This window comes from Ceratotherium simum, chromosome 18 (genome assembly GCF_057802395.1).
Source record: "Ceratotherium simum simum isolate JZ-2026a chromosome 18, ASM5780239v1, whole genome shotgun sequence".
In the NCBI taxonomy this organism is placed as follows: Eukaryota; Metazoa; Chordata; class Mammalia; order Perissodactyla; family Rhinocerotidae; genus Ceratotherium; species Ceratotherium simum.
The window spans coordinates 41,928,844-41,940,424 of record NC_141917.1 but is presented as its reverse complement, the minus strand read 5'-3'; the positions used below and the strand labels follow the sequence as shown (position 1 = coordinate 41,940,424).

Genomic DNA, 11,581 nt, shown 5'->3' with positions numbered 1-11,581 from the left:
AGAATTATGGCACAGTGTCCTTCTTAGAAGGATCATGGAAGAAAGTTCTCTCTGGTCTCAGTTTCAGCATCAGTGGTCCTACTTCTAGGCAAATAGTTTATTTTTATTTCCTGGACACCATAATTCATACAACTGATTATGTTGATCTTTTTGCATTGACTCATGTGAAGCATAGAGCCAAATATGGCTCCTTCTACCAAAAGTATAGGAAGAAAGTTATGGAACTTTAGGTATTAACAACATTCTTGTCTTCATCTTTTCTTTCTTAGTCGCATTTCCCCCTTGCCTCAATTTCTTCACCAAATTATTATTTTATTAATTTAATTTTTTTTTCCTTTTGACCTTCTTCACTGATTTCTCCCACTCCCCACCCCCCTGCCTCTGGCAACCACCAATCTGTTCTCTGCATCTATGAATTTTGTTTTTATTTTTAAGATTCTGCATGTGAAAGAGATCATACAGTATTTGTCTTTCTCTGTCTGACTTATTTCACTTAGCATGATGCCCTCGAGGTCCATCCACGCTGTTGCAAATGGTAAGATTTCATTCTTCTTTATGGCTGTATAATATTCCATTATATATATACCACAATCTCTTTATCCATCATCCATCAATGAACACTTAAATTGTTTCCATATCTTGGCTATTGTAAATAGTGTTGCAGTGAACATGGGGGTCCATATATCTTTTTGAGTTAGTGTTTTTGTTTTCTTTGGATAAATACTCAGAAGTGGACTTGCTGAATCACATAGTATTTTTCAAATTTTTTGAGGAAAAATTATTTTTAATTTTATATCTTGTTTTATTGCAGGTATTTTTATACATTGCTTTAAATCCTGTTTGGAATGAAGTGTGACATAAATTTAAAAAGAGTACTATCCTAATAATATTTGCACAAACCCTGATGATTTTCTTAGCTTGAGTTGGAGTGTTTGAATTTACTATTTCTTATTTTAAAAATACAGCTTAGGATGATCCAGCAGAAATCACAACATAAACCCGGTTGAAGGTGGTGCCATAACTGTCTTGTTTATCACCTTTTTGCCCTTTTGGGGAGTGTGGGTAGACTGGGGAGTATATATCATTTGTTGAACCTTATTTCCATCAAAGACAAACAGATAGTTTTCTAAGTTTTATTCAGAACGAAGTCAGCGTAGTCAAAATACATCAGTGGTATATGTGAAAAAGAAACTTGATTCCTTAACAAAATCCGTCCTAAGTGGGGCAAGAATGGACACTGTGCTCCACTTTAACTAAATCTGAAGACAGAGTTGGCCAGTAGAACATATTATGAAAAACAAACACAGAAACAAAAGCAAGCAACTGGTAGATCCAAGAAAATCATTTGTAGTCTCAGTTCCCATGAGATGGGTGAAGCTTGCGTTTGATCCAAGCCTCATATTTCTGGCTTAATAGGATGTAGACTCCAGGTTTCTTGGCATCACCACACTTACGACCTCCAGAGACTAGGGCATAGAAGGCACCTTTGCAGACCAAGGGGCCACCTGAGTCACCCTGGAAAGAAGAAAATGGGCAGATACTTGGTAAGAAGCTGTTGAGCTTTTTCTATCACCAACTGTTGATTACTCAAAGCATTATTACCTGGGTCCCTGGTTTCTTTGTTCTTGAAGAGTGCCCGACACAGTCCCTTACTCAGTGTGGGTTCTTTGTGTCTCTGTCTCTGTCCAGGACCATGGTTCTTTCTGTCTGTTTCCGTCTCTGTCCGTGTCCCTGTCTCTATCCAGGACCATGTTTCTGTCCCTCTGTCCATCTCTCTCTCTCTGTCCATGTCCCTGTCTCTGTCTAGGACCATGTTTCCATCCATCTGTCTGTCTGTCTCTCTGTTCGTGTCCCTGTCTCTGTCTAGGACAGTGTTTCTGTCCGTCTGTCTCCCTCTCTGTCCGTGTCCCTGTCTCTGTCTAGGACTATATATATATATCCTTTGGTAATCAGTGACTATTGAACTTTATTTATTAAGGAATGGGTAGACATAGTTTGAAATAACCCATTGAAATAAAAGAAATTTTGTAAACTGTGAATTTCATTTTGGTGCTCATGGATTTGAAATTAAATTGCTATTGAGACTGGCAGAAAAGAGCAACGTATTGTAGTCAATGCCTTGGTGGCAGGGACACTATCTTCTCTATTATTTTTTTCCTGTTTTTGTATCCGTATGTGATTGAACATGGTGCTTTGCACGTATACAACATTAGTAAATACTTGCTCAGTGAACTGACTCTTGAGGACTCTGACAACAAAACATGTAACTAAAATTCTGTCAAGGAAAGTGACAGGGTGATAGAGGCCTGGCCTTTCAGATGAAGAGTTGGCTTTCAAATCTGAAGAGCAGCCTTCACCACTGCTGCCACTCACATGGCAAACTGCAGTACTTTGTGCTCTGGTTGGCCATGAAAATAGAGTCTTAGGGGAATGATGATCTTGGGGCGTTGCAGATACACATGATCTTTAAAATCATCATCATACTTTCCCCCGATCATGTTTAATAGAGTAGAGTGTGAATATTGTATTCTAATTTTTCAAAAATTAGTAACCCATCTGTACTACCTATTTGTCACCTGTACACATGAACACCTATTTTTTTTTTTTTACTACTTCAGGAAACAAAAGATTTCGATAAGGGGGGCCAGCCTGGTGGCGCAAGCGGTTAAGTGCACGCGCTCCGCTGCCACGGCCCGGGGTTCGCAGGTTCAGATCCTGGGTGTGCACTGGCGCGCTGCTTGTCATGCCATGCTGTGGCAGTGTCCCATATAAAGTAGAGGAATATGGGCACAGATATTAGCCCAGGGCCAATCTTGCTCAGCAAAAAAAAAAAAAAAAAAAGGAGGATTAGCATTGGATGTTAGCTTAGGGCTGATCTTCCTCACAAAAGCAAAACAAAAGATTTTGATAAGTATGACTGCTGTTCCTTTTATTCAGTCAGCCAATATAATTTAAGAAGCAGATACTATATATCTGAGCTTTTTGCATTTGAGTCTTGTAAGACCTGTCTATTGATTAATTTAAAGGGTGGGTCTTTTTTTTGGAGAAGTTTTCTTCTAATCACCACTAGTGACCTCAGAGTTGGTAGGCTTTCCAAGGACGATAACACCCCTCAGAAAAAGCCTATACAAGTTATCATATATATTCCATTATCCTTATTAACAAACATTTAATGAGTGCTTATTATGTGTTGGGAAAGTTCTTATGACTCCTTCACACTGGTGGGTGAAAAAGAATAGAGAATGCTGTGCAGGAATGGAGAGTAACTTTTGGGAATTGTGGTTTTGTGGTCTTCAGGCCTCTCCTCCTCTGTGCTAGTGAGCAGATGGAGCACTGACAGCAGTACATTGCTCTGAGATGCCTGTTTGAGTGACAGACTCTTACCTGGCAGGAATCCTTCTGGCCTTTGGCATCTCCTGCACATATCATGTCTTTAGTTATTATAGGGTTGTGGTTGTGATAACTTCGGCTGTTGCAAAGTTTTCTACTTATGACAGTAACAGTGACTTCTTGCAGGGTATCAGAGGGGGTTAAAACTTCTGGGTCGGTGGCCCCCCAGCCAGTAACCTGGCATTTCGTTCCAGCTCTAATATCGTTTTTGGATCTTGGGTGGAGCAGCTGGACATACTCGTTGAGTTTTGCGGCTGTGTAAAGCTGACAGATTGAAAAAAGAATCAGTCATCATTTGTCCCCAATAGTATTCTGCTATGAGCCTGAGCGATGTATGTGTGGTCCCTCTGCTCTAGGAGGGCGTCCCTCTTCTGGAATCTACTTTGGTGGTAGCTCGCAGCTGCATTTGTGGTGGCTGCTTTTCTGAACATGCTCTCCATTCCCCACAGAGCTCACTGATGCTTGGGAGGGAACTTACACAAAGCAGGAATTTTGCCCAGTCTCAAGCAAACTGGCCTTTGCTCTGCATTGGATGGTTTTCTGTGGAATAACATCCATAGGTCATGACTTTGAGGGCTGAGCTGTTTCCTGCTGGATAGGACCCTTGAGTATGGTCTAGACTAAGTTTGGACTAGAATAAGTATGGTCTAGACTAAGTTGTAACTCACTTCTGTGTCCTTGAAGTCACTTGGTTGGCTCTGTTGTATAAATGACATATTTTTCACTTGCTAATGATAAAAGCTTTTGGGAAAAAAGCTTTCAGTGTGGATCCTTGGGCCTGTTTGGATGTTCCCCTCCCACGTATGTGAGCATCAGAGTTGCTTTTCCTTGTATAAACACAGCTCTGATGCATTGTAATAAATTCTTATTTCTTTCAAGGCAATATATGCAGCAAAATGGGCCCTTATGGAATATGTCACAGTCAATTTACACATGGGGAGAGTGCTAACAAAGTGCTTTTATATAGATGATTTAACAACAGAATTATGCTGTATAAGAATATTGGAGAAACTGAAGGAAGACAATGCTACATACCTTAACCAGCATAACATCATTCGATTCAGGATCTGATCTAAATCTTGAGAATGGTATAAATTTTTTAATCTCTAATATTTGTTTGGAGGCCTCATTCTTTGAGAGAGAGTGTGCTCCTAAAACCACTTTAGCAGACTGGCGTTTGGCAAACCTAAAAAAAAGCAAGGAGAACAGAAGCAACAGAATGATTCCCAAATCCCCCAGTGAGAGCAGAAATGGTGGAGAGGGTCGTAAATATACAGGAACGCCGACCATCTCCAAAGTAACTTGCCCAGGATTAAGTGGAGTGACAGAGGTCTCAGTGGACTCAAGCATGAATGGATGATATCAAGGGCCAAATGACCCACTCTCAAACCTGTCCCACTCCGATTCCCCAGCATTGCAAAAGAATAGCAGAACTTGTACCCTACTGTGGAGAAAAAGGAGTGACAGCCTAACTGACTGAGATCAAGTTTACAGTAAAATTGTGTTAATTTATGTAAAAATAAAGGAAATTATATTTCTGGAGTTTGTGGATTGAGATTGTACCCAGAATTGTTAAGTTTTTTTTTTTAGTGAGGTAAAATATACATAACATAAAATTTATGATTTTAACCTTTTTTTTTTTTTTTTGCTGAGGAAGATTTGCCCTGAGCTAACATCCGTTGCCAGTCTTCCTCTTTTTTTTTTTTCCTTGAGGAAGATTAGCCCTGAGCTAACACCTGTGCCAGTCTTCCTCTACTTTGTATGTGGGTCGCCACCCCAGCATGGCTGACGAGTGGTAGGTCTGTGCCCGGGATCTGAATCCATGAACCTGGGCTGCCAAAGCAGAAGGCATGAAACTTAACCAGTACGCCACGGGGTCGGCCCCCCAATGTTAAGTGTTTTAATAACTAAAAGATAGAGACTCAACTCTACACTTGCTAATCTGATATGTCTAGACCTCATCTCATGGCAATATGAAGAAGTAAGGTCCATTTAATGGCTGTCAAATCTGCTCATATATTCTGCCCTCTCCATTGGAAAGATGATTTAGACAAGAAAGCAAAACTTTCCTCAAGGTGAAAAATCATTGCTAATTTGAATTGAAGACACTTTAGGGTTAGTAGCCCTTGATAAGTCCATTGTGGAGACTTAGAGGATATAAACTGGTGAGGTAGATGAAGAAACAACAGTTTTTTTTTTTATCCTTGGTCGTATACAATTCTAGTAACAGTGTTTCAACAGTGCCAGAATTGATCTGATTTACTGTATGTTGAATAAAATTACATTTACATCTAGTTATGAAAACAGAAATGATTTTTTTGAGATCTTAACACCTTGGAGCCATTTGCATACTATAAAAATGTCCCATTTTAATATGTGTCTTTAGGAAGCCACTTCAAATCCTTTTTTGGAACAAAGAAGGTTATAAAAAGAATTATATTTATTTGTTTACATATAACTATTTCATTGTCACTTGAAAAAAACTAAGGCAGATCACAGTAAAAACACACATACACATATATTAATATTACTACTAATAATATATTAATAAAGATTAATAAAAGTTAAAAAGAGCATAGAAACATACAGAAAAAGGGAGAAAAGGCTGTTTCAGGTTTGGGCAATGAGTACACGACTACAGTGGGACAGGTTTGCACATGGCAGGGCTATGGCTGCCGGGAATTACCACATTTTGGTTTCTACCAAAAGAGTTTATTTCGGGAATTCCAGCTCTATTTGTCGAAAAGTTTGCCTATTACAAAATCAGAGGATGAAATTTCTCAAAGGATTTGGATCAGAATTCTTAGGATTGATTCAAACTCAAATTCAACATACTCACTAAACCCAAAGCTTTGGAGGGGAAGGATGATATAAGATCCCCAGGACTACTGCTCTAACAGAAAAGATGAATACATGCACAGATAACTAACACAAGGATGGCTGTGAGGTACAAATGCAGGGTGTGGAAGATGAAATCTGACCAGGGGAAGCAGCTGAGAAAATTTCTGATTTCCCTTCATCTTTTACCAGTTTCCTTGATTAGTTAATGCCTTTGAAATGCCTTGGTTATTTTTGTCTCCACTGGAACATGTTAATACCAAAAACAACCCAAGCAGGCCATGAATGCTTTCTGAACTTTCCATTTCTGGATACACTTCAATTGTAATCTGTACTTCAAAGGTCAGTTTTTCTGCCTATAGGATACCTGGAATTACCTGAGTTCTAGAATTCCACCTTCTTAGCTAAACCAGGGTCTGAATTCACACAGAGGAGAAGTAATAATACTAGTGTCTTTCATTTGTACAGCACAGTTTCTCCATGGGTGGTCTGTGGACCACCCACTTCAGAATCACCTGGAGGATTTTTAAAATGCAGCTTTCTGAGTCCTACCCTGGACATACCTGGAACAGAACTACATGCAGAGCGGAACCAAGGCATTGCTTACAGTAAGTCTTTTCATCATCAACCTCCATAAACATGGTCTCTATTGAGCTCAAGAGTAAGCCTTCTCAGTGTTGTTAAAGCCCATGGGCTGTGTAGTCCTTACTACTGAAAGGGTTCTTTGACTGACCAAAGGTGACACACATTATAAGTAGGGGAATCAGTACCCAAACTCACTTTTGTGACTCCAAGTCCAGTGCTCTTTCCATGACACCTCTATAAGCCCCGTGCCAAGCCCCTTCAAGCCTTTTATTTCCTCCTCCAGTCTGCCTTGGCGCTGAGCAGTGTTTCTGCTCAGACCTACTCTTCTGGGTCTGACCGTAAAGGAAGGATCCCTATTTCTTGGAGGTCTTTTTTGCCTGAGAGAGGAGGGAATAACCTGGCTATCAGAGAGGGGCTGTCACAGTCCAACCCCACCAACATGACTGGATCATCAGATTTGTTCCTCAGTGATTACCATGGAAGGCATAGATAATAATTTCGCATCAGATAACATCTATTAAGTTATTGTGGTGTGCCGGGTTTTGTGCTAAGCATTTTACATATTTTCCCTCATTTAAACCTCACAACAGCCCTGTGAGGGACATATTATGATTATCCCAATTTTGCAGATGAGGAAGTTGAGGCTCAGGTAAATCAACAAATTTGAGACAGTCCCACAGATGTTAAGCGGAGGCTCCAGGATGCAAATACAGGAGGGATCAAAGCTCAGTTGGTTTGAATCCAGGGCCTGAATTTTTAACTGTTCTCCTCTGGGAGGCTTGAGTGATGTGAGATGGAGTGAGGCCATGTGAAAGGGGCTGTGGGGGTTCCACCTACTCACCAACTAGGCAGGTGAGAGTAGAAGTGCTCAGTGAGGGAAGGCATTGGAGGAGACTCAGGAAGACAATGGACAAGAGTTGGTGAGTTTTCCTTCTGATACATTAAAATGTTGAAAATAAGATTATACTGGAAGCTTTTTAACCAGTTTCCTTTTATAATTGGCATGGCAACTAATAAAGGGGCCAAGAGACTAAGCAAGGAACCGCATGGATGGGTAGTGAGAAGGGAACACCCCAGATTTGGCCTCCTTTACCATTTTGCTGAGAGAGGAGCCTGGGATTAGTGACTATTCCCACAGGATACTTGGGAGTACATTTGTGGGAAGCCACCATTGAGCTATTTCATAAATATTTTGGATTTCATAAAGCTTAATATTTTTCCAAGCACCAATTTGTCTACATTTTTACACCCAAGTGTTTCGTAGAGGAAATTTGATCCATATATTCTGGAGTTCTTTAAATTCTAGCCATTTAAAATGATATTTAGCAATAGGTTTTTTTTTTTTTCTTAATTCCAACACCTCTTTTCCTCAACTTGTCAATTTGGGAATCCATTTCTACTAAGTCAAGTTTACTTGACAAAATTTAAAATTCAACTTGATAATACTAGTTACCTTTGGATAACACCTTATGGCTTGTGGAAGACTTCATATACTGTGTTTTTGGCTTAGGAAAAAAAAATCCTTCAATTTATTTCCTTCTTTCAATCCAGCATTTGTTGAGCATTTATAATAAGTCAAGCTCCGTGTCTGGGGAGGTTATAGTCCATTTAAATGTGTACCATAAGCATATTTGAAGACGTGCAAATTTTGAATTGAATGAACATTTACTGATAGTCACCCTCTGCCTAGCTGGTCCCCAGGGGACAAGTGCCCTAGAAAGCACAGAAGTGATGGGGACACAAGGGTGATTTCTATGACAGCAAGAACCCCATTTAAATGAAGTAGCCATATTAAATTAGAAATTAGTGTCTTGCTATTTAGAAATAAAACATAAATTCTCACTGTTTGCAGGTGTCAAAATTTCTAATTTGTGTTCAGTCTCACTAAAATGGGGCAAACAAAACCCCCAAAACATGGAGAAGCAAGTCAATTTAGCTGTTGCATTTAGATATAGCTGATGCCTACAGAGTAAACCATTATGGCTAAGAGCTTCTTAAGTGGAGTGCTGTAATGTTTGTAAGGAAAGGAGAAGGCCCCACCTCTTCTTAGCTTATTTAGGCAAGGAACATAAGGAAGAAAACATATAAATAAGAAACAACCCCTCCCGAACCCAAAGAAACACCAAATTAGTTTTCTATTGCTTTTCCTTTTGTGATGGTTGCAGTTTCCTAAGAAGGGTTTTGGACTTTTTTAGCAGAAGTAAGAGAATCATAGGCTGAAATGGATTTTGAGAGGTTATAGTCTAAGTATTCCAGAAAAATAACTCTCTCTCTATCTCTGTGTAAATCATCTATAATTTTTTTTCGCCTGGGAAGGTTGTTGCCCCTTAGCTGTGATTCCCAGACTGTGGAAGACCTCTGGGGTGGGAGGTGGGACGACGGAGTTAATGGATCTAAAAATCCCTTAGCAAAGCGGGCTCCTCAAACGTATAATAACAATAATAGCTGCAACATATTTGTACTTACTATGAGCTAAGCACACTAAAATATTAAAAAGATACTATTTAATCCTTAAAACCCCATGAAGCAGGTCCTACTGTTATTATTACCCGTTTGTAAAATGGGGACGCGGAGCTGCAAACTCCGGTTGTCTGCTTTCCTCGCGGGCAGTATGACAACGAGCTCAGGAATACGGCTGTAGCTGCCTTCCCTGGCGTTACACGGGGCACCTGGATTTGTCTAATGGCTTGCCTGGGAAAGGTAGAGCAGCTCTCTGCGAAAGGGAAAACTCAGGGCAGAAGACACGATGTGCGTGCGAGCGGGTAAATAAACCCCACCAGTTGGTCAGTTATCGCAGAAGCTAACGGTAGATCAAATTCTCTCTGGGAGAGGCAAGCTTCTCTCTTAGCCAACTTGAGGAAAAACACCTACGCGGAAAGTGTGGGTACTCACCGAAAGCGGCAGTGGGCCGCGGTCAGCACCCACTCCGGATGGATCAGAACGCCTCCGCAAACGTGACCGCCGTCATCCTGGATGGAAGCCATGAATGGCCTGGAATGAGGTGACACTTCTCTCCCTCCAATAATCTCCATGTTGAAACCTACAAAAGAAAACCAAAAGATTTAACGTAAAAGATCTAAGCAGATTATTTCATGTAATTCTTCTTTGGATCATCACAATATTTTCAAAGACTAAAAAAAACCCTATAGTTACCTAATAGTTATAACTCTACTGATGAACAATTGTATATTACATTACAGTTTAGATGGATAGATCTGGTTGTGAAAAATCATTTTCATTTGTAATATAACGATACAGTCACTAGGAACCCATTTAATGCTGATATGTGGTAGGTATAGGAGATACTTACATTCTGGAGTTATATAAGCCGCAGTTACTAGGAAAAATAGAGAAAAAGAAGAAAACTTGGTCATTTTAATGGCTTAGATTTAAGAAGCCCAGATGAAATACTGCGACTGTATTGGTGAGGGAAGAAGATTCTGAAAGTTAAGATTTGATCTCGCAAGTTTTAACTTTCCTACCACAAATGTTCTAGAGATAAGGTTTTTCACGCCTAGGTTTAAAGGTGTGTATCAGTTTGGGGAGTTTCAGATCTGTGCTTTTAGCGCTTTTTTTGGGAGAGGAATGTGTGCAATAAAGAACTCATTTCTAGAGTTAACCATCTTGAATATCTGTATGAGTACTCATGTTATAAATGGTGAAAGAATAAAAATATCCAAGCTATAAGAACTTAGAGAAGTTGCAGGCAGGGTTCAAAGATGTTCATTGCTCTAAAGCAATACTTACTATTTGTCCTGGCAGAAAATGATGCCTATCATATGTAGTTTTTCTCCATTTTTCATTTGGACATAGATTTATCATGTAGAGAGACATGGAACCTTGCACAGATCATGGTTGCGTTACAATAAGGCTTAGCTAAAGCCTGAACGTCATCCAGAGAAGCCCACGTGTTTTGTAGCAAACTTATTCCTAGTCTTGCCATTTTGGTTAAATTTTAGTTACGTTTGTGGGAGATTTTATAATGTTATTAAAGGGGAACATTGGCAACATATTTTTAATTCCAAGTCTCTCTTTTACTCATTTTTAATTGAAAATGACCATGTGTTTATCCAGGGCCTCAATAATAATATCTTTTGAAAATCAAGGACTGCTTTTCGTCCTTCTCCCCAGGCACAGATGGTAACGCATTGCCAGGCTTTCTACAGTACTTTCTCCTTCACTACAAAAGGTATTAGACTTAAGATTCTATAAGATTCTGTTTGTGCTGGGTGCTGATCAATAGTGCAAATGTTATAAAATGAGTCCAAACAGACAAATCAGGCACCAGAACCCCAATCACTTTCCAGAAACACTGATCAAAATTTACCTTGAATTAACAGATCTTACTTTCTTTTTTCTAAGATATATGCATCCTACCTTCCGTTTCTTTTACAAAGGAGAATTGAAATCCAGAGCTATTATGTTTGGCAGACTGCAAGAGACTCCTACCAAATTGTTGTTTTCTAGCGTCAGACAGTAAGAATAATAATAAACAATATTATAATTATATAACAATAATTATAATTTAAAAATATAAGTAAAGTGCCTTAAATTATTTTCAAAATTCTCTTTATATGATCATTTATGTATTTTCATGTCTTATGTCTGTGAGGAAGGCAGGACAACTATTATATTTATGTTATAGCTGAAGAAATAGGCTCAGAGATGCTAAGTAATTTGCCTAAGGTTACAGAGCGTACAACTTGGACCAAATCATTTGCCTGACCTGAAATAACTTGTATGTTAATAAATACACTGCCAGAGTACA

At 39.4% G+C, this 11,581-nt stretch overlaps 1 protein-coding gene across 1 annotated transcript; it reads right to left on the bottom strand.

The window, feature by feature from the left end:
* Nucleotides 1-1,119: 1,119 nt before the first annotated feature.
* GZMK (granzyme K) lies at nucleotides 1,120-10,294 on the bottom strand. Its single transcript, XM_004422809.3, has 5 exons — nucleotides 10,124-10,294; nucleotides 9,706-9,853; nucleotides 4,426-4,576; nucleotides 3,385-3,654; nucleotides 1,120-1,515 (listed from the first exon to the last, which is right to left on the bottom strand). Exons 1-5 carry the CDS (start codon nucleotides 10,185-10,187, stop codon nucleotides 1,354-1,356), a joined length of 795 nt encoding a protein of 264 aa, XP_004422866.1. The 5' UTR covers nucleotides 10,188-10,294; the 3' UTR covers nucleotides 1,120-1,353.
* Nucleotides 10,295-11,581: the final 1,287 nt, after the last annotated feature.

Excerpts from the sequence above, each read along its gene's own strand:
- GZMK (XM_004422809.3), bottom strand. The coding sequence starts at position 10,187 with ATGACCAAGTTTTCTTCTTTTTCTCTATTTTTCCTAGTAACTGCGGCT. Across the intron at positions 9,854-10,123 it reads GGCTTATATAACTCCAGAAT|GTTTCAACATGGAGATTATT; the intron begins GTAAGTATCTCC and ends TTTCTTTTGTAG. Across the intron at positions 3,655-4,425 it reads ATGATGTTATGCTGGTTAAG|CTTTACACAGCCGCAAAACT; the intron begins GTATGTAGCATT and ends TCAATCTGTCAG.